The 22156-nt window shown below is 45.0% G+C and overlaps 1 protein-coding gene across 1 annotated transcript in view; it reads right to left on the reverse strand.

Annotated features, from left to right (window-relative positions):
- The window catches only part of LOC115132592 (membrane-associated guanylate kinase, WW and PDZ domain-containing protein 1-like), a 104546-nt gene that overhangs the window by 76619 nt on the left and 5771 nt on the right, over nucleotides 1-22156 (reverse strand). The window contains exons 3-5 of the mRNA XM_065021072.1: nucleotides 3393-3512; nucleotides 2202-2411; nucleotides 751-1018 (exon numbers count right to left, since the gene is read on the reverse strand). Coding sequence (XP_064877144.1) covers nucleotides 751-1018; nucleotides 2202-2411; nucleotides 3393-3512 — 598 coding nt within the window. The remainder of the gene's footprint in view (nucleotides 1-750; nucleotides 1019-2201; nucleotides 2412-3392; nucleotides 3513-22156) is intronic.

Genomic DNA, 22156 nt, shown 5'->3' on the forward strand with positions numbered 1-22156 from the left:
TCAAGGTGATAAGCACAAAAAGCAACAAAAGCCCATCAGCACATGGATGTGAGGGGTTAATGTCTATAGGTTTGTCGCTAAAACAAGCAAGTGAAATCAAAGAGAGATCAATTCTACAATAAAACAGACTTCTCCCCCATTGAGAAACACAAAGAAGAGGTTTGGAAGGAGACCTGTCAGTGCCTCAACATCACCACACAAGCTCTCCTTTCAATTCTCTTGACTTTGCCAGTCCAATAATAAAAGCAGACCAACATGCAGGTGATGAATGCACCCAACCATTTCCTCATCCTCTCCCAGCTAGTCAGGCAGGCAGCCCCAGCTCTGTGTGTTGGTCTGAGGACAGAAAGTGGTCAGGTGATCTGACCTGCCTGTGATCTCTAAGGAGATCAGTCTATGGAGGATTAACGGCCTAGAGATAACTGAGCAATGACAGGCCTGTCTGGGGGAGAGGAGGAGGGAAACAGGAACGAGAGGCTTGTATAGTATAGTAGTATACATAGTATAGGGAGTATACAGTATAGAGTTATGTTTGGGTATTTAGTCTGTGAATTAGACCTCTCTGTTCTTGGTACAAGCTAAGGGTAGTTACTGTACATAGGGTATTGGGTGAATATGTACACTATGATGCAAGCTATTGTGGGTTGTAGGATGACGTGTATAGGGTATATAATATATACTTTGTAAAGTACACTTTCTGTATAGGTTAAGGGTGGGTGGGGTATATGGTATCAGATATATTATAAATACTCTATAAAGTAGACTTCTCCATTCTCTGTGTAGGCCATCTCCCAGTTGTCTGGCAGGGGTCCCAGGGGGTCTTCAGGAGAGGCCTGGGGTTGGGCATGTGTCTGCTGCCCGTTGTCCGAGGTGGAGGCGACCACGTTGTTCAGACCATAGGACGGAGCATTCTCGCGCGCGGGATATGGCCGAAGAACACCGCCGCGGCTCTCGTCCTGGTCGCTAGAGTTACCTGTGCACAGCAAGGGAGAGGGGAAGAGACTACGCACTAAGGATCCTGGGTATATAAGGAGCACAACACGAAAAAAACAGAGAGGGGAGGTTTAGGTTTCATGCAGCAATCTGAATGTGTGAATCTACAGGTGGAATGATAAGACACGTTATGCTAAGACGACTGTATGCATTATATCAATGCCTGACCTGATCATGACCACAAAACATCCTTCCCTCTTTACCTTCTTTCTCTCCCTCCCTATCACCCTCCTTCTGGTAACCCCCTGGCTGTTGGTCCAAAAGGAATGGGGCCTAATGACTATAATGCAAAAGCGCTCAGCTTCCATTTCTCTAAACCCCAACTCCTAGTTCCCCCCTTCCCTCCAGGCCTCCCTCGTTCCTCCCTCATATCCGTGAGCCGTTCAGGGGTGATCAAACGCTAATTCACCACTCTGCCAGGATGGCAGGACACACAGAGAGGGCCATAGATTCATATCGTCCACCCACCCGACTAGGAAAAAGCCCCTCCATCTAGGAACTGACTGAATGTCTCAAACACTCTCCAGGATGGAACAGACTTCAAAGAGAGGGAGACGGACAGAGAGAAAAACACTCATCCGTGCCCATCAGCTAGCTTTCTTTCTGGGCAAACACATTAACACAGGTTCTGATAGGCAATATTTCAAACTTAGTTAGAAATTAGGCCTTAAAAAGAACACAAAGTGATATACTCATCACCTTAAATAGGTGGGAAATATTAACACTCTATTAACAGATAGATTAGTGCATTTAGACGAAGACACAAATGAGTGGAAGAGAGAAGAATGAGTAGAATATAGAGAAAAAGAAGAGGGAGAGAGAAAAATGAGTGGAAGAGAGAAGGAGTAGAACAGAGAGAGAAAAAGATGTGAGGGAGAGAGAAAGAGTGACAGAGGAGATCGAGGCCCTATGAATTCTGCTTGTACTGTGTTTCTCCCCTCCTCGCAGGCAGATGGCAGTGTTAAGACTCTCACAAAGAGAAATCAGCATCACAAAGACATGATGCAACCTCCAGACACCCAGCAATACAGAGCAGAAGAAAGCACAAACACAGGCACACTCTCTCACATGCTCTTTCACACGTGTAGACATACTAGCACACATACAAACACACATGCACGAACACACACACACCACGGTGAACACCAGCCTGGTTTGGTAGTGTTCGTCTGTATCTAACTGTCTGACTGCAATGTACAATGACTCACCTGTAAAACTGTTGTTCATTTCCGTGGCCTGGTCGTCATCCTCGTAGTCAGCAGGCACTACTCGGGCGTTTTGCATGTCATTGTAGGACTTGGTGTGCTTGGGAGTTGACTGCTGGGAGCCTGGGGGGCCGTTGAGGAGCACAGCATCACTGAAAATCACTGTCCCAACCACGGGCTGCCTCGGCGGCTTGGGGGTCCCATAATAGTTACCTAGGCAACAAGAGGGACATTAGCATGCCTGAGAGAGAGGGAGGGAGGAAGAGAGAGGGAGGGGAGGGAGAGGAACATAGATAAAGAGGGGGGCAAGAAAAAGATACAGAGAGAAAAAAGGAAGGGAAAGAGAGACAGAGGACAGAGATAGCAGGAAGGAGATCTATAAAATCTCTAAATCTTACGCAGGGGAAAAAGAGACAATGCCAGAGCACAATGCATCCTGAAATGGTGGGAATAAGCAGCTGCTGGAAAAGCAGGCTTTTCCCCCTAGCCAATGGTGTTATAGACTGAGAGGGGAGAGCTGTATTGTCTGGGAGCAGGGAGCATACACAGATAATACAATGGACCGACTCAGAAGGGAAGAGAATCTTTACCTCGTTAAAGTATACATTCAAATGACTGGCTTACATTGGTCAGTGCCAGATCTGTTACTAAGATTTATTTCCCAAAATGCAATCCAAGAGATAGCAACACATGTTCATAACAAAACACAAATTGTATGTCATTATCTACAACTGAAGCTGTATATCCTGAAAGTATCTTTAAAAAGTCTATCCACAACTCTCTGGGAAAGTGACAATTTTGGATATGAGAATGCAACTCTTATCTCAATGCCACTGCATGTCATGTCACTGACACACTGTACGTAGGTCTGCTTTGTATATATTTGTATTTGGAAGGCAATAGGCTCCTGTGGACAGGCATTTGACATTGTCTGTGGGGCAGAGAGAAAGGTGTCAAACACACAGTGGTACAGGCACCAAGCAGATTAACGCTGTTACACACACACAACCCACACACACACACAACACACAGGTGGATTGTAGATTCTGTCAGGACAGAAGATTTATCACTGCGGTGCACTGTACTAATCTAGGTGAGGAGAATCTGGTGAACTGGTGAAAGATCCTATTCTCCACTCCTACAGTCTACCATCATCACCACCACCACCAACATAACCAACATCACCATCCTCACCTTCATACGTTCCTATTTCCAGTAGTGTTCCACACTGCTCAAGATTTAGGAAGTCCTCTATGGACATAAAGTTGTAATCAACCCCAGGGACCTCACCGTCTCGAGGGGGGCGTGTCGTACCTGTGGAAAGAGGAAACCAAGGTTATTAATCAGCATTACTACCAACCAGCTTGACCGAAAACGAGAGAGCAGTTTTGTTGGTGGTTAACTCAATGGCAATTACATTTGCCAAAACATACGGCTCAATTAACAAACACAAACGTTATTGCCTCACTGTGGGCGGAAACCAAGATTGAGAACGAGGAAGGAGCAAGTAATATATAGTAAGTATTCAAACACAGCTAGGTCCATTAATCATAGGACTGAGAGAGAACCACTCAGAAGAACAGGTCCCCACAAACAGGAAGTGTGGGAGCTGAATGCAGGCCGGCTCACCCATTAGGCAGGATTAGGCGGCTGCTTATGGCGGCAGATTGGCAAAGGCGGCATTTTCCGAGCTTAGTTGACCAAGACGCACCTCCAACAACACATAATTCTTCCCTAAAAAACAAAAAAATGTATCTCAACCAGTGGCAGTCATATGGGCTTTATAGGTGAGCGCTGATGCCGCCCTGAGATAAGCAGTGCCCACTTTGTCAAAGGCAGGGGCGTAAAACATTTTGCTTGTCCATTCCCAGCGCATCTTGGTGCTGTTGGACCAAATCTGAAACAATCATAGACGTCTATGTTTGGTTCAGATTTGGTCCAGTCTGAAACAGCCTTGATTTGGTCAAAACATAGACATCTATAAATTACGTATTTTCAACTTGAATTCTTGACCGAAAAGAAACCTGATTTCAAAGTCAAGAAAATATGTATTTTCAACATCAGGAAAATTACGTATTTTCAATGTCCGGATAAAGACATATTTCAAACATGAGGGAAATATGTATTTTCACCTTTCATTCAGAAAATATAATATACTAATTTCACCGCCTGGAAAATATGTATTTTATAAATCTTTTTAACATAATTTTGCTTACTGGGACTATTCTAGTTTTGCGGGAGTACAGGAGGAGGGTGGCAGAACGTCCAGGACCGTGTCTGGCTGAATCTGACAGGGTGCGATTTTGGTCACCGCTTGCTTTGAGACTGCAGTGAACAAAACGGGTGGGCGTGGACATGATGCGAGGAAACAGGAAATTAAGAAAGTCTCACAGTCTGTCTAGTAGTGGTGGCATATCACAGGCTTTAAACGCACACAGGAGGTAAAAGAAGGGTCATCTTTATCAACACAGAGGAACTGACACTATCGTCTGGGTATTTTATTTCCCTTCTGGCATTGTGATCATACAGTATGGCTCAAAAAACCCTCTGTGATAGTTTAATTTTAAAAGATTTGTCTTCATGGTCTAACTGAACCACGAATAGGCCCATATTTGTCTCCAAAGTTCATCTATAGTATAAAGGCCTACCTATATCACCATGAAAAAATGTGGACTATGTTGTTACACATAATGGTCTGAAAAAACAACAAATGTGTGGGCTATTCAAGGGAGATTACATTATACTACATCTGGTCAATTCATTTTCTCCTTCTGGCCTGCACCTTTAAAGTTAGCACTCTTCTCAATATCAATCATCTGGCCACGTTTTCAGTTAAAAGGTTGGCTAATGTCAAAATGAGCTTCAAGTTCCTTGGCGTCCACATCACTAAGGACTTAACATGGTCCACACACACACCCCTATAGTTGTGAAGAGGGCACAGCAGCGCCTCTTCCCCCTCCGGAAGCTGAAAAGATTTGGCATGTGCCCTCGGATGCTCAAAAGGTTCTACAGCTGCACCATCGAGAATAATAAAATAGTAACACTACCTCGTTCGAAGAAACTTAAATATGTTGTCTTTCGATTTAACCCTCTGAATGGCGCATATACACAATCCATGTCTCAATTGTCTCAAGGATTAAAAATCCTTCTTTAACCAGTCACCTCCCCTTCATCTACACTGATTGAAGTGGATTTAACAAGTGATATCAATAAGGGATCATAGCTTTCACCTGGATTCACCTGGTCAGTCTGTCATTTTTTATTTATTTATTTCACCTTTATTTAACCAGGTAGGCAAGTTGAGAACAAGTTCTCATTTACAATTGCGACCTGGCCAAGATAAAGCAAAGCAGTTCGACACATACAACGATACAGAGTTACACATGGAGTAAAACAAACATACAGTCAATAATACAGTATAAACAAGTCTATATACAATGTGAGCAAATTAGGTGAGAAGGGAGGTAAAGGCAAAAAAGGCCATGGTGGCAAAGTAAATACAATATAGCAAGTAAAACACTGGAATGGTAGTTTTGCAATGGAAGAATGTGCAAAGTAGAAATAAAAATAATGGGGTGCAAAGGAGCAAAATAAATAAATAAATTAAATACAGTTGGGAAATAGGTAGTTGTTTGGGCTAAATTATAGGTGGGCTATCTACAGGTGCAGTAATCTGTGAGCTGCTCTGACAGTTGGTGCTTAAAGCTAGTGAGGGAGATAAGTGTTTCCAGTTTCAGAGATTTTTGTAGTTCGTTCCAGTCATTGGCAGCAGAGAACTGGAAGGAGAGGCGGCCAAAGAAAGAATTGGTTTTGGGGGTGACTAGAGAGATATACCTGCTGGAGCGTGTGCTACAGGTGGGAGATGCTATGGTGACCAGCGAGCTGAGATAAGGGGGGACTTTACCTAGCAGGGTCTTGTAGATGAATGGAAAGAGCATGTTCCTATGGTTTGTAACCTAACCTTAAACCCTAACCCTAAAACGAACCCTTACTCCTAGCCCTAACCCTAGATCCTAACCCTAAACTTAATTATAACCCTAACACTAAACCCCCTAGAAATAGCATTTGACCTTGTAGGGATTAAACAAAACATGTATTCAGTTGGTCCCCCCAAAAACGTGTTTAGTTAGTTAGTTAGACACAGACAGACAGACAGACAGACAGACAGACAGACAGACAGACAGACAGACAGACAGACAGACAGACAGACAGACAGACAGACAGACAGACAGACAGACAGACAGACAGACAGACAGACAGACAGACAGACAGACAGACAGACAGACAGACAGACAGACAGACAGACAGACAGACAGACAGACAGACAGACAGACAGACAGACAGACAGACAGACAGACAGACAGACAGACAGACAGACAGACAGACAGACAGACAGACAGACAGACAGACAGACAGACAGACAGACAGACAGACAGACAGACAGACAGACAGACAGACAGACAGACAGACAGACAGACAGACAGACAGACAGACAGACAGACAGACAGACAGACAGACAGACAGACAGACAGACAGACAGACAGACAGACAGACAGACAGACAGACAGACAGACAGACAGACACACACACACACACACACACACACACACACACACACACACACACACACACACACACACACACACACACACACACACACACACACACACACACACACACACACACACACACAGAGCCTCAGTATCACTACAGTGGGAGGGAGTAGAGAGAAGACAATAGAGAGAGGGGTCATTGAGGTCCTCTCTTTACAGAGACAGAGATGACAGGAGCCGTCACACACCTGGCAGATGGCTGACTGAAGTCGTAACCCATCTGTGAGTAGGAAAGTTAGGACACACACGCACACATTGCCGTGGAGGCATGCACGCACACACAGCTTGGTAAGTGCTCAAAGTTGCCATCCAGAACCAAAGCTGTTTCTCTGACACAAACATTCAAGCACTATATTTGAACTCGAAGCATTTGATCACTCAGGAAACAACCTGTCTCTAAACATCTCAAAATAACTACAGTTCATCGTGGCACAGAGACTTAAGATTTTGTGTCTTTTCTCTTTTCCATTTTAAATGACAGAGACAATGAATTACAGCAGCAGCGGTTTCATACTAAGGCTATCTCCCTATCAAAGAGCCATACAATACCCTTTGATGAATCACCTAATTGGCAAATGTATTGGGATTATACTGTCTTTCTGCCTGTCATGTATTGTCATGTTATGTCTTGTTCCTGTTCTTTCTCTTCACTTCGTTTCCCCCTGCTGGTCGTATTAGGTTACCTTCTCTCCCTTTCCTTCCCCCAGCTGTTCCTCATCTCCTCTAACTACCTCGTTTACTCTCTCCCACCTGTTCCCTTTTTTCCCTCTGATTAGGTCTCTATTTCTCTCTCTGTTTCTGCTTCTGTCTTTGTCAGATTCTCGTTTGCTTCACCCTTGTCCCGTCCTGTCGTAATCTGCCTCTTCATCAGATGCTACGTGTGATCAGGTACCTCTGTCCTCTACAACCCGCGCCTACCCGGAGAGACCAGCAGTCTGTTGCCGCTAACCCTGCTATTCTCCTCTGCTGCTAGAAGGGGACTCTCCTGTAAAGATCAGAGGACTTTATGATTTATTTGTCGCCCTCTCTGCGGGTTGTCTATTTTGTCAACCGATACATCTGAAGAAGATTTATGTCTTCCCTGTGTTTGGACATTAAAAGACTCTGTTTCTGTTAAACCGCTTTTGGGTCCTCACTCACCTGCATAACAGAAGAATCTGACCAAGAATGGACCCAGCGACTTCGGATCCTCTCCACTCAGCCGTCGAGATCCAGGGAGCGATGCTAGGCAGACACGAGCAGGAATTGTCTGCTGCTCGACATGCCGTTGAGACCCTGGTCGCCCAAGTCTCCGACCTCTCGAAACATATTCACCATCTCCGCCTCGATCCACCGGCTACTTCCAGGGCTTCCGAGTCTCCGGAGCCCAGAATTAATAACCCGCCGTGTTACTCTGGGGAGCCCACTGAATGCCGCTCCCGAACGTAAGGCTCTCGAAGATTATTTGTCTGTACTCTCGATGCCGGTACCGTAGTCCCTTCCTCCTCTCCCGCCGGAGCGGGGGTTTTTTTTGTTAAGAAAAAGGACGGGACCCTGCGCCCCTGCGTGGATTATCGAGGGCTGAATGACATAACGGTTAAGAATCGTTATCCGCTTCCCCTTATGTCTTCAGCCTTCGAGATCCTGCAGGGAGCCAGGTTTTTCACTAAGTTGGACCTTCGTAACGCTTACCATCTCGTGCGCATCAGGGAGGGGGACGAGTGGAAAACGGCGTTTAACACTCCGTTAGGGCACTTTGAATACCGGGTTCTGCCGTTCGGCCTCGCTAACGCTCCAGCTGTCTTTCAGGCATTAGTGAATGATGTACTGAGAAACATGCTGAACATCTTTGTTTTCGTTTACCTTGACGATATCCTGATTTTTTCACCGTCACTCCAGATTCATGTTCAGCACGTTCGACGTGTCCTCCAGCGCCTTTTAGAGAATTGTCTTTATGTGAAGGCTGAGAAGTGCTCTTTTCATGCCTCCTCCGTCACATTTCTCGGTTCTGTTATTTCCGCTGAAGGCATTAAGATGGATCCCGCTAAGGTCCAAGCTGTCAGCGATTGGCCCGTCCCTAAGTCACGTGTCGAGCTGCAGCGCTTTCTCGGCTTCGCGAATTTCTATCGTCGTTTCATCCGTAATTTCGGTCAGGTGGCAGCTCCTCTCACAGCCCTTACTTCTGTCAAGACGTGCTTTAAGTGGTCCGTTTCTGCCCAGGGAGCTTTTGATCTCCTCAAGAAGCGTTTTACATCCGCACCAATCCTTGTTACACCTGACGTCTCTAGACAGTTCATTGTCGAGGTTGACGCGTCAGAGGTGGGCGTGGGAGCCATTCTTTCCCAGCGCTCCCATTCTGACGACAAGGTCCACCCTTGCGCGTATTTTTCTCATCGCCTGTCGCCGTCGGAACGTAACTATGATGTGGGAAACCGCGAACTGCTCGCCATCCGCTTAGCCCTAGGCGAATGGCGACAGTGGTTGGAGGGGGCGACCGTTCCTTTTGTCGTTTGGACTGACCATAGGAACCTTGAGTACATCCGTTCTGCCAAACGACTTAATGCGCGTCAGGCTCGTTGGGCGCTGTTTTTCGCTCGTTTCGAGTTCGTTATTTCTTATCGTCCGGGCTCTAAGAACACCAAGCCTGATGCTTTATCCCGTCTCTTCAGTTCTTCAGTAGCCTCCACCGACCCCGAGGGGATTCTCCCTGAGGGGCGTGTTGTCGGGTTGACTGTCTGGGGAATTGAGAGGCAGGTAAAGCAAGCACTCACTCACACTCCGTCGCCGCGCGCTTGTCCTAGGAACCTTCTTTTCGTTCCCGTTCCTACTCGTCTGGCCGTTCTTCAGTGGGCTCACTCTGCCAAGTTAGCCGGCCACCCCGGCGTTCGGGGTACGCTTGCTTCTATTCGCCAGCGTTTTGGTGGCCCACTCAGGAGCGTGACACGCGTCGTTTCGTGGCTGCTTGTTCGGACTGCGCGCAGACTAAGTCCGGTAACTCCCCTCCTGCCGGCCGTCTCAGACCGCTTTCCATTCCCTCTCGACCGTGGTCTCACATCGCCTTAGACTTTATTACCGGACTGCCTTCGTCAGCGGGGAAGACTGTTATTCTAACGGTTGTCGATAGGTTCTCTAAGGCGGCTCATTTTATTCCCCTCGCTAAGCTTCCTTCTGCTAAAGAGACGGCACAAATCATCATTGAGAATGTTTTCAGAATTCATGGCCTTCCGTCAGACGCCGTTTCGGACAGGGGTCCGCAATTCACGTCTCAATTTTGGAGGGAGTTTTGCCGTTTGATTGGGGCTTCCGTCAGTCTCTCTTCCGGTTTTCACCCCCAGTCTAACGGTCAAGCAGAACGGGCCAATCAGACTATTGGTCGCATCTTACGCAGTCTTTCTTTTCGTAACCCTGCGTCTTGGGCAGAACAGCTCCCTGGGCAGAATACGCTCACAACTCGCTTCCTTCGTCTGCGACCGGGCTATCTCCTTTTCAGAGTAGCCTCGGGTACCAGCCTCCTCTGTTCTCGTCCCCAGCTCGCCGAGTCCAGCGTCCCCTCCGCTCAGGCTTTTGTCCAACGTTGTGAGCGCACCTGGAAGAGGGTCAGGTCTGCACTTTGCCGTTATAGGGCGCAGACTGTGAGAGCCGCTAATAAGCGTAGGACTAAGAATCCTAGATATTGTCGCGGTCAGAGAGTATGGCTCTCCACTCAAAACCTTCCCCTTAAGACAGCTTCTCGCAAGTTGACCCCGCGGTTCATTGGTCCGTTCCGTATTTCTCAGGTCATTAATCCTGTCGCAGTGCGACTTCTTCTTCCGCGACATCTTCGTCGCGTCCACCCGGTCTTCCATGTCTCCTGTGTTAAGCCCTTTCTTCGCGCCCCCGTTCGTCTTCCCCCCCATCCTTGTCGAGGGCGCACCTATCTACAGGGTCCGTAAGATTTTGGACATGCGTCCTCGGGGCCGTGGTCATCAGTACCTAGTGGATTGGGAGGGGTACGGTCCTGAGGAAAGGAGTTGGGTTCCATCTCGGGACGTGCTGGACCGTTCGCTGATCGATGATTTCCTCCGTTGCCGCCAGGTTTCCTCCTCGAGTGCGCCAGGAGGCGCTCGGTGAGTGGGGGGGGGTACTGTCATGTATTGTCATGTTATGTCTTGTTCCTGTTCTTTCTCTTCACTTCGTTTCCCACTGCTGGTCGTATTAGGTTACCTTCTCTCCCTTTCCTTCCCCCAGCTGTTCCTCATCTCCTCTAACTACCTCGTTTACTCTTTCCCACCTGTTCCCTTTTTTCCCTCTGATTAGGTCTCTATTTCTCTCTCTGTTTCTGCTTCTGTCTTTGTCAGATTCTCGTTTGCTTCACCCTTGTCCCGTCCTGTCGTAATCTGCCTCTTCATCAGATGCTACGTGTGATCAGGTACCTCTGTCCTCTACAACCCGCGCCTACCCGGAGAGACCAGCAGTCTGTTGCCGCTAACCCTGCTATTCTCCTCTGCTGCTAGAAGGGGACTCTCCTGTAAAGATCAGAGGACTTTATGATTTATTTGTCGCCCTCTCTGCGGGTTGTCTATTTTGTCAACCGATACATCTGAAGAGGATTTATGTCTTCCCTGTGTTTGGACATTAAAAGACTCTGTTTCTGTTAAACCGCTTTTGGGTCCTCACTCACCTGCATAACACTGCCGCTCTGTGTGTGTCACAGTGACCTGAGTTGAAGAAAATAAAGTTTGCTGAGAGTTTGAGTTATCGTCGTTGCCATACAAAGTGTGTCCCTTGATGATCTATGAGTCTGTGGTAATCTAATTAATGTCTCTGCTGTGGAGGGAGTGAATGAGCTGTTCTCTCTCTGGTAGTATTTCCCACACTGGGGGCATTTGATGCAGGTGTGCTGATAGAGTAGCTCAGTACTTCTGTAACAAGTACTGTATCATTGAATAATTCTAAAGCAGCTCCACCAACTTGGATTGAGACTTGTTGGGTTTGAGAGAGTTGCAAGTTATTTTCCAAGCCAATGTTTTTCAATTAAACTCCTCCCAGTCTGAGATAGTAGGACTCTTTTTAAGCAGTCAATGTCTTTGTTTATTTTTATTTTTTTAGAAAGGCTCAAAATGCTCAGTCATCACCGTCATCTTAAAACCATGAAACACTGTTCAAAATAGGAATTCAAGGTTTCTTTCAAATTCAAACCCTAATGTCAGTTGTGCTCTCAGCAGCTCTGGACATGTGAGATACATGACATAATGGATTCTCAATGCAGGCAGGCAGGCAGCAGGCAGACAAAAGGCTCAGTGAAGACAGGCTTGGCCTCATTACAATCTGTGTCCCTCTTCTCTATTCTACAGGAACAATGAACTGGGCCTAACTCAGGCTGATGAACTTCCAAAACCACTCAGCATCAATGGTAGGACTCTTTGTCTAGTCGTGAGAAGCTCCAGTTTCTTGTATGAATGGAAAAAATAGAACACAAGTAATCATAACTGTTTCAGCAACGAAAGACCTTGGGAACTGTATTAAGAGAGAGAGAAAGTAGGATCGAGAAAAATGGTCTCTCATTACTGTTTTCAGCCTCACCTCTTACAGTAATAGGCCAAATTCAAATTCACACAATTTAGTTTTGGTGGTAAATAATCCCTTTAACTGTTTGTACTAAAGTAACTACTGAGTGTAATTATGACTGACCCCTGAGGTGTGAGAGGGAAATATGCCCAGGCAAAACACATGCACCAGAACAGATAACAGACACATTCAGTAGAACTAGACTGCTACAGCTTCTGTGCAACATTCAGTTTCAGACCTGTTGCTAAGGACAACCAGAGATGAGGTTTACACGTTGCACTTCCTGTGTGCAAGAAAACCCGAAAGATTAAATATTTATCAGGATATAAAATGCAGTGTGTGTGTGTACAGAGTTAGAGTTTGATGATATACATGAATATTGTTGCTAGAATTGAATAGAATACTGTAATAATTGAATAGAATGTCCTTGTATAATTGTGGCCTACTGTATGTCATGTTTAGGAACTGAGTAACTGAGTGATTAATGAATGACTTACCTTCGACACATACTTTACAGCACAGTGTATTAGCACATCATACAGCCTGGCAGTGTTACACTGTCTGACTTTGACTTTGTGTTGACATGAGGAGTAGCCTACCTGTTAGTATCGCTGTCATGTTTACAGTAGCCTCAACACAGGAGACATAACCTCTCTCCCCAGGGAAGACCTGCTACCAACAGCACCACACCAATTATACATGTTCCCAGTCAGAGCATGGAGTCATTACACTGGCATACAACATACAGGAGCTGAAAGACACACGTCAGTGCAGTGCACAGTGAACTAAGCCCTGTGTAGAAAGCATTAGAAAGGGACTAACATAAGAAAATGGTCCTGATGACCTACAATAGGACTGTGCCTTTGCTTAGAATATTATTATGATTAGGCTATATTTCAAATGTAAGGCAGGAATTGTTTCACTTTCACAACGATGGTATTTGAGAGGCAAAGCCAGCTCCAGCTTTGCTAGACAACAGATAAATTAACACGTAGGGAGGATGTGTGGAATGTTTCTGTCTCCTTACTCTCTTTATCCCTCTCGTTTTATCCTTCTCTGTTCTTCTCTCCTATCCCACTCAAGGGAATTCCAGCCCATCTCCCTATCTCTACCCCTCTCTCTCTTCCTATCTCTAGCTCTTGAACCATCTCGCTATCTCCTTCCTCCGCTCTCTCTCCATCCATCCCTCTATGTTGCGTGGCATTAGCGGTAGAAATATATGCCACTAGTTGTGACGAGGTGCCCGGCACGCGGCTGACGTTCTCCTGCTACTGGTGAAGGTTGGGAAATAGAGCACGGATTGTCCAATCAGCATCAATCCCCCACCCCTCGCAGCCTCAACATCAATCAGCAGCTGTCATCCACTCCACCGGGGGGGGGGGGGGGGGGTGAAGGGAGGGGGCTGTTGTTGGGGGGCTGCAGCCAAATGGTAGAATGTGGCGGTGGGAAAAGAGTTCGAGGGAGCAGAAAAAGAGAATTTATGAGGGAGAGAAAGAAAGAGCGAGAGCGCTCAAGACAGAGAGAGAGACTGGCCGTCACAGACAACTCTGGCTACCCAGAGAGGATAGGTTGTGCTCACTCTGCCCTGAGTCATATCGAGAGAGATCTGCATTTTCTCCTACCCGGCGAGAACTACACAGACTTATGGCAATTTTATTTCACAAATTGAAAACAAATACATTATTTTTAAACAAAGCAGAAAAGGAGAAAATCCAATATCTATTGGGAGAAAAAACCCTTTGTGCCATATTAGCTGCAAAATATGTGGCTTCCTGCCACACCCGTAGGGATAGCTAGTGGAGTGACCAACCAGAGCAATAACATTGTTACATGTGTCTTTCTCACTATTTCATTATTGTCCTCATTAATTTCTTACTGTATTGTCAAGTTAATTGTTACTACTCATTGAATATTACTATTTATCTGTGTCATCATTGATTCGATATGTGTCTATGTTTGCTTGGCAATGTATGTGGGAACAATTTCCATGCCAATGAAGTCATTTGAGAGAGAGAATAAAAAACACCAAATAATGAATGCAGAGCAGATTTAGGATGATCCCTGCTAATTATCAAAATCCCAACCAAATCATGAGAAAACAAAAAGATAATTACTTGACACATTGGAAGGAATTAACCAAAAAAAACAAGTGAACTGGAGGCACAGTGGCAGAATACCTGACCACTGTGACTGACCCAAAATTAAGGGAAGCTTTGACTATGTATAGACTCAGTGAGCACAGTCTTGCTATTGAGAGAGGCCACTGTAAGCAGACCTGGCTCTCGAAAGCCCACAAAATGAGGTAGAAACTGAGGTGCACTTCCTAACCTCATTCCAAATGTATGACTATATTAGAGACACATATTTCCCTCAGATTATACCGACCCACAAAGAATTTGAAACAAATACAATTTTCCAACAAATAACCTCCCACATCTATTTAGTGAAATACCAGTGTGCCATCACAGCAAGATTTGTTACCTGTTGCTACAACAAAGGTCAACCAGTAAAGCACAAACATCATGGCAATTAAAAACTATATTTATCTGTCTATTTATTTTCCTTTTGTACTTCAACAATTTGCACATAGTTACAGCACCGTACATAGCCATAATATAACATTGAAATGTATCTACAGTATTCTTTTGAATCTTTTATGAGTGTAATGCTAACTGTTCATTTCTGATGGTTTATTTCACTTTTGTTTATTATCTATTCCACTCAATTTGGAAAGTAAACGTGTTTCCTATGCCAATAAAGCCCATTGAATTGAATGAGAGCGCGAGAGAGCGAAAGAGAGGGGGAGAGAAAGAGAGAGACGTGACAACCAGAATCCCAGGGCGACAGGAAAAACAATCACCTAATGGGTGTTTAAACCACTCTCTAGCACAAAAACTTTCTCCCTATCCCCCACTGCTCCTCTCTTGTCTAACAAACAAGACAATACCAAACTGCACAAATGCACACACAGTCCAATATATACATAGAACCCCTGGCTTGCTTAGCACACTCTATCTCAATCCCTGTCTGTTTGTGCAGTTTCCCTGTAGGATCAGGTCTTCACTATCATTGGGAGCATCTTGTTAAGGATCTCTCCTTCCTCTTTCTCGTTTACACTCCCTGTCACTTCTTTGTATTCGTCTGTCTGTGTGTGTGTGTGTGTTGTGTGTGAGCTGTGAAGTATCGATTGAAGCCCTGCTAAAAGGATAAGGAGGCAGAGGCAAGCCTGTCTGTGAGTCTGTCATGTCATCAACATTGTTCAACATTGTTTCCACAACCTGCTACTGAACTGCAGCATCATCGAAAGCTCTCTCTCTCTCTCTCCGCTCTGTGTACATAACATTACACTTTAGCTAGGTCTCAAGGCAAAACAATTGGTTGTCCAACATCTGCCATCAGGTATAGAATTTAAGTGTGCTGTAAACACTAATTTAGTCACTCAGTCAGTTAGTCACACAGACACGCACACAGGCACATACACACACATACACATGCACACACAACCCATATAAAATACAAACATGCCATATAAAACGTGTGAACTATGAATAGCTTATAGCAAGAGCTAGTTCCTCTCCTTGCTGGCAGTTCATAAAACGCTGCTGTTGAGCAGGATCAGTAGCAGGGGAGCAGGGGACGAATGTCCCTGAAGTGGCCTGTAGAGTGTCTCCTCTGACCCATATCCTGCCTCCCAACACTGGGCCGCTCTCTGGGCTGGGGCCCGGTTCCTTAACCAATCAACAGCTAAAGCAAGAGCAATGTTACTGATCTCAGTGAATGGCCATCACAAGTCGTCACTGGCATCACTCTCCCTTGATATTTTCACTCAATGGGATCCCCTGGTTATATAAAGGTTGTAAATAATAATGTCTACAATACTTAGTGATTTTGACAGACAATTGGACATTTCGGAAATTTGTCTAAGTGCCTAAAGTTCTCTGACATAGTGTTGGACTGTCTGTCAAAGTGCGGACCTCTCTAACTTTAGGAGGAGAGCGAGTGCTACGCCACAACTCAGCTATCACATTTGGTTTCTTGGAAGTTGTTGGAAAGTAAGTGTAAGTAAGTGTTCGGTTTCCCATTGGTTCTGGGAACGATGCCCAATACATTTCCTGACCAGTAAAACCAAACGTTTTTTAAACGTTCTGAGAACAGAAGTGAAAATGTTGCCTGTTCTGTTTAGGTTGCAGGGAGGTTCTGGGAACGTTTTATTATGGTTCCCTGAAAGTATTACTGGGAGGTTTAATTAACGTTCTGAGAACAGACATTATAGGTTATTTAAAGGTAATTAAATAATGTTCTGAGAACATTCTAAATGTTGTGAATGCATTAAACTAAATGTAAAAGGTTATTTTACTTTCGTCGATTCCGGAGCAAACATCAATTATTCCGGAGCTAGCTAGCTCCGTCAATCACTCCTGAGTTCCATCAATCACTCCTGGGCTGCAGTCACCTATCCGGACCCGTTTTACTGCCTACGCGGAGCCCCACCGGGCCTTCACAACTGGACTGCCGACGTTATCTACCCGAAGGAGATCCGGCTGGCTCCTCCGTCGCGACGTTACCTGAACGCCCATCTGCGGCCTGCTAACCGTTAGCTGTCTTACCGGCTACTATCTGAATAGACAATCGGACAATTTATTTATTTTTATTATTATTATGTTTTCTTCTTGGGCCTCTATAACTATGTCTATTGTTTTTATTTTTGTTGTTGTTGTGTGATTTGGATTAATCCCCTCTACCACACGGAACTCCACTAATCTACTGACGGAACGCAAGAGGTGGCTAACAACAGACCTCATCCTATGCTAGCTTGCTACCGATGGCCTGGCTAGCTGTCTAAATCGCCGTGACCCCCAACCAACCTGTCCATTCACTGGACCCTTTTGATCACTCGACTAAGCATGCCTCTCCTTAATGTCAATATGTCTTGTCCATTGCTGTTCTGGTTAGTGTTTATTGGCTTATTTCACTGTAGAGCCTCTAGTCCTGCTCACTATACCTTATCCAACCTATTAGTTCCACCACCCACACATGCAATGACATCTCCTGGTTTCAATGATGTTTCTAGAGACAATATCTCTCTCTTCATCACTCAATACCTAGGTGTACCTCCACTGTATTCACATCCTACCATACCTTTGTCTGTACATTATACCTTGATGCTATTTTATCGCCCCCAGAAACCTCCTTTTACTCTCTGTTCCAGACGTTCTAGACGACCAATTCTTATTGCTTTTAGCCGCACCCTTATTCTACTCCTCCTATGTTCCTCTGGCGATGTAGAGGTGAATCCAGGCCCTGCAGTGCCTAGCTCCACTCCTATTCCCCAGGCACTCTCTTTTGACGACTTCTGTAACCGTAATAGCCTTGGTTTCATGCATATTAACATTAGAAGCCTCCTCCCTAAGTTTGTTCTATTCACTGCTTTAGCACACTCTGCCAACCCGAATGTTCTAGCTGTGTCTGAATCCTGGCTTAGGAAGACCACCAAAAATTCAGAAATTTTAATTCCAAACTACAACATTTTCAGACAAGATAGAACTGCCAAAGGGGGCGGTGTTGCAATCTACTGCAAAGATAGCCTGCAGAGTTCTGTCCTACTATCCAGATCTGTACCAAAACAATTTGAACTTCTACTTTTAAAAATCCACCTCTCTAAAAACAAGTCTCTCACCGTTGCCGCCTGCTATAGACCACCCTCTGCCCCCAGCTGTGCTCTGGACACCATATGTGAACTGATTGCCCCCCATCTATCTTCAGAGCTCGTGCTGCTAGGCAACCTAAACTGGAACATGCTTAACACCCCAGCCATCCTACAATCTAAACTTGATGCCCTCAATCTCACACAAATTATCAATGAACCTACCAGGTACCTCCCCAAAGCCTTAAACACGGGCACCCTCATAGATATCATCCTAACCAACTTCCCCTCTAAATACACCTCTGCTGTCTTCAACCAAGATCTCAGCGATCACTGCCTCATTGCCTGCATCCGTAATGGGTCAGCGGTCAAACGACCTCCACTCATCACTGTAAAACGCTCCCTGAAACACTTCAGCGAGCAGGCCTTTCTAATCGACCTGGCCGGGGTATCCTGGAAGGATATTGATCTCATCCCGTCAGTAGAGGATGCCTGGATATTTTTTTAAATGCCTTCCTAACCATCTTAAATAAACATGCCCCATTCAAGAAATGTAGAACCAGGAACAGATATAGCCCTTGGTTCTCCCCAGACCTGACTGCCCTTAACCAACACAAAAACATCCTATGGCGTTCTGCATTAGCATCAAACAGCCCCCGTGATATGCAGCTGTTCAGGGAAGCTAGAAACCATTATACACAGGCAGTTAGAAAAGCCAAGGCTAGCTTTTTCAAGCAGAAATGTGCATCCTGCAACACTAACTCAAAAAAGTTCTGGGACACTGTAAAGTCCATGGAGAATAAGAACACCTCCTCCCAGCTGCCCACTGCACTGAATATAGGAAACACTGTCACCACTGATAAATCCACCATAATTGAGAATTTCAAGAAGCATTTTTCTACGGCTGGCCATGCTTTCCACCTGGATACTCCTACCCCGGTCAACAGCACTGCACCCCCAACAGCAACTTGCCCAAGCCTTCCCCATTTCTCCTTCTCCCAAATCCATTCAGCTGATGTTCTGAAAGAGCTGCTAAATCTGGACCCCTACAAATCAGCCGGGCTAGACAATCTGGACCCTTTCTTTCTAAAATTATCTGCCGAAATTGTTGCCACCCCTATTACTAGCCTGTTCAACCTCTCTTTCATGTCGTCTGAGATTCCCAAAGATTGGAAAGCAGCTGCGGTCATCCCCCTCTTCAAAGGGGGGGACACTCTTGACCCAAACTGCTACAGACCTATATCTATCCTACCATGCCTTTCTAAGGTCTTCGAAAGCCAAGTCAACAAACAGATTACCGACCATTTCGAATCTCACCATACCTTCTCTGCTATGCAATCTGGTTTCAGAGCTGGTCATGGGTGCACCTCAGCCACGCTCAAGGTCCTAAACGATATCTTAACCGCCATCGATAAGAAACATTACTGTGCAGCCGTATTCATTGATCTGGCCAAGGCTTTCGACTCTGTCAATCACCACATCCTCATCGGCAGACTCGACAGCCTTGGTTTCTCAAATGATTGCCTCGCCTGGTTCACCAACTACTTCTCTGATAGAGTTCAGTGTGTCAAATCGGAGGGTCTGCTGTCCGGACCTCTGGCAGTCTCTATGGGGGTGCCACAGGGTTAAATTCTTGGACTGACTCTCTTCTCTGTATACATCAATGAGGTCGCTCTTGCTGCTGGTGAGTCTCTGATCCACCTCTACGCAGACGACACCATTCTGTATACTTCCGGCCCTTCTTTGGACACTGTGTTAACAACCCTCCAGGCAAGCTTCAATGCCATACAACTCTCCTTCCGTGGCCTCCAATTGCTCTTAAATACAAGTAAAACTAAATGCATGCTCTTCAACCGATCGCTACCTGCACCTACCCGCCTGTCCAACATCACTACTCTGGACGGCTCTGACTTAGAATACGTGGACAACTACAAATACTTAGGTGTCTGGTTAGACTGTAAACTCTCCTTCCAGACCCATATCAAACATCTCCAATCCAAAGTTAAATCTAGAATTGGCTTCCTATTTCGCAACAAAGCATCCTTCACTCATGCTGCCAAACATACCCTTGTAAAACTGACCATCCTACCAATCCTCGACTTTGGCGATGTCATTTACAAAATAGCCTCCAATACCCTACTCAACAAATTGGATGCAGTCTATCACAGTGCAATCCGTTTTGTCACCAAAGCCCCATATACTACCCACCATTGCGACCTGTACGCTCTCGTTGGCTGGCCCTCGCTTCATACTCGTCGCCAAACCCACTGGCTCCATGTCATCTACAAGACCCTGCTGGGTAAAGTCCCCCCTTATCTCAGCTCGCTGGTCACCATAGCATCTCCCACCTGTAGCACACGCTCCAGCAGGTATATCTCTCTAGTCACCCCCAAAACCAATTCTTTCTTTGGCCGCCTCTCCTTCCAGTTCTCTGCTGCCAATGACTGGAACGAACTACAAAAATCTCTGAAACTGGAAACACTTATCTCCCTCACTAGCTTTAAGCACCAACTGTCAGAGCAGCTCACAGATTACTGCACCTGTAGATAGCCCACCTATAATTTAGCCCAAACAACTACCTATTTCCCAACTGTATTTAATTTATTTATTTATTTTGCTCCTTTGCACCCCATTATTTTTATTTCTACTTTGCACATTCTTCCATTGCAAAACTACCATTCCAGTGTTTTACTTGCTATATTGTATTTACTTTGCCACCATGGCCTTTTTTCCTTTACCTCCCTTCTCACCTCATTTGCTCACATTGTATATAGACTTGTTCATACTGTATTATTGACTGTATGTTTGTTTTACTCCATGTGTAACTCTGTGTTGTTGTATCTGTCGAACTGCTTTGCTTTATCTTGGCCAGGTCGCAATTGTAAATGAGAACTTGTTCTTAACTTGCCTACCTGGTTAAATAAAGGTGAAATAAATAAAATAGCACATGCTCCAGCACGTACATTTCACTGGTCACCCCAAAGCCAGTTCCTCTTCAGCCGCCTTTCCTTCCAGTTCTCTGCTGCCAATGACTGGAACGAACTGCAAAAATCACTGAAGCTGGAGACTCATATCTCCCTCACTAGCTTTAAGCACCAGCTGTCAGAGCAGCTCACAGCCCATCCAACTACCTCATCCCCATGCGGTTATTTATTTTATTAATTTTGCTCCTTTGCACCCCAGTATCTCTACTTGCACACTCATCTTCTGCACATCTATCAATCCAGTGTTTAATTGCTATATTGTAATTATAACGCCACTATGGCCTATTTATTTGCCTTACCTCCCTTATCATACCTCATTTGCACACGTTGTATGTATATAGACTTTTTCTATTGTATTATTGACTGTATGTTTGTTTATTCCATGTGTAACTCTGTGTTGTTGTTTGTGTCGCACTGCTTTGCTTTATCTTGACCAGGTCACAGTTCTTGTTCTCAACTAGCCTACCTTGTTAAATAAAGGTGAAATAATAAGAATTTAAAAATACCATTTTTGAATATCTGAGTTAAATGCATGGTAGTGTATTTGAGTTAGTGTATTGAAGTATTATCAAATACTTTCCAAGTATATTTCCAAACACATTAACATATTAAACTACTTGTCTCGTGAAATAAAATATATCTGATGACTTACTTTGAATGTATGTGAAAGTAATTGAGATATTTGAAATAGTATTTGAACCCAGGTCTGGAAACAATCACAGACCATAACACAACACTTTGGTATTCTGAGTAGTGGCCCAGCTAAAACTTCTAGGGAGAGAGAGAACGTTTTCTGTAATGTTAACCGTAAAGTTCCCCTGATGTTTGAGTGTCCAGTTTTCAGTTAGTTAGGGGAACATTCTATGTATGTTAGCAAAAACCTCCTGAGAACCTATTTAGCATGTTTTGGCATTAAGAGTTAGAGAGTAGCATTCCCTTAATGTCAATCCGAACTTACCCAGAATGTACAAAAAAGTGTCTAGAATATTCATATCTTATATTTTGAGAACATGGCAACCATGTTTGGTGTATGTTTGGTGTGACGTTGATGGAATATTCTGCTTAGCCTCAGAAAACTGGACACTTCCACGTTCCAATGGAACGTGTCTAGAACAGTCATATTGAATATTCTGAGTAAGTGGTAACAACGTTCAGGGTAAGTTCAGTTTCACATTAAGGGAATGGAAACAG

Source organism: Oncorhynchus nerka, linkage group LG7 (assembly GCF_034236695.1).
Source record: "Oncorhynchus nerka isolate Pitt River linkage group LG7, Oner_Uvic_2.0, whole genome shotgun sequence".
NCBI classification, from domain to species: Eukaryota; Metazoa; Chordata; class Actinopteri; order Salmoniformes; family Salmonidae; genus Oncorhynchus; species Oncorhynchus nerka.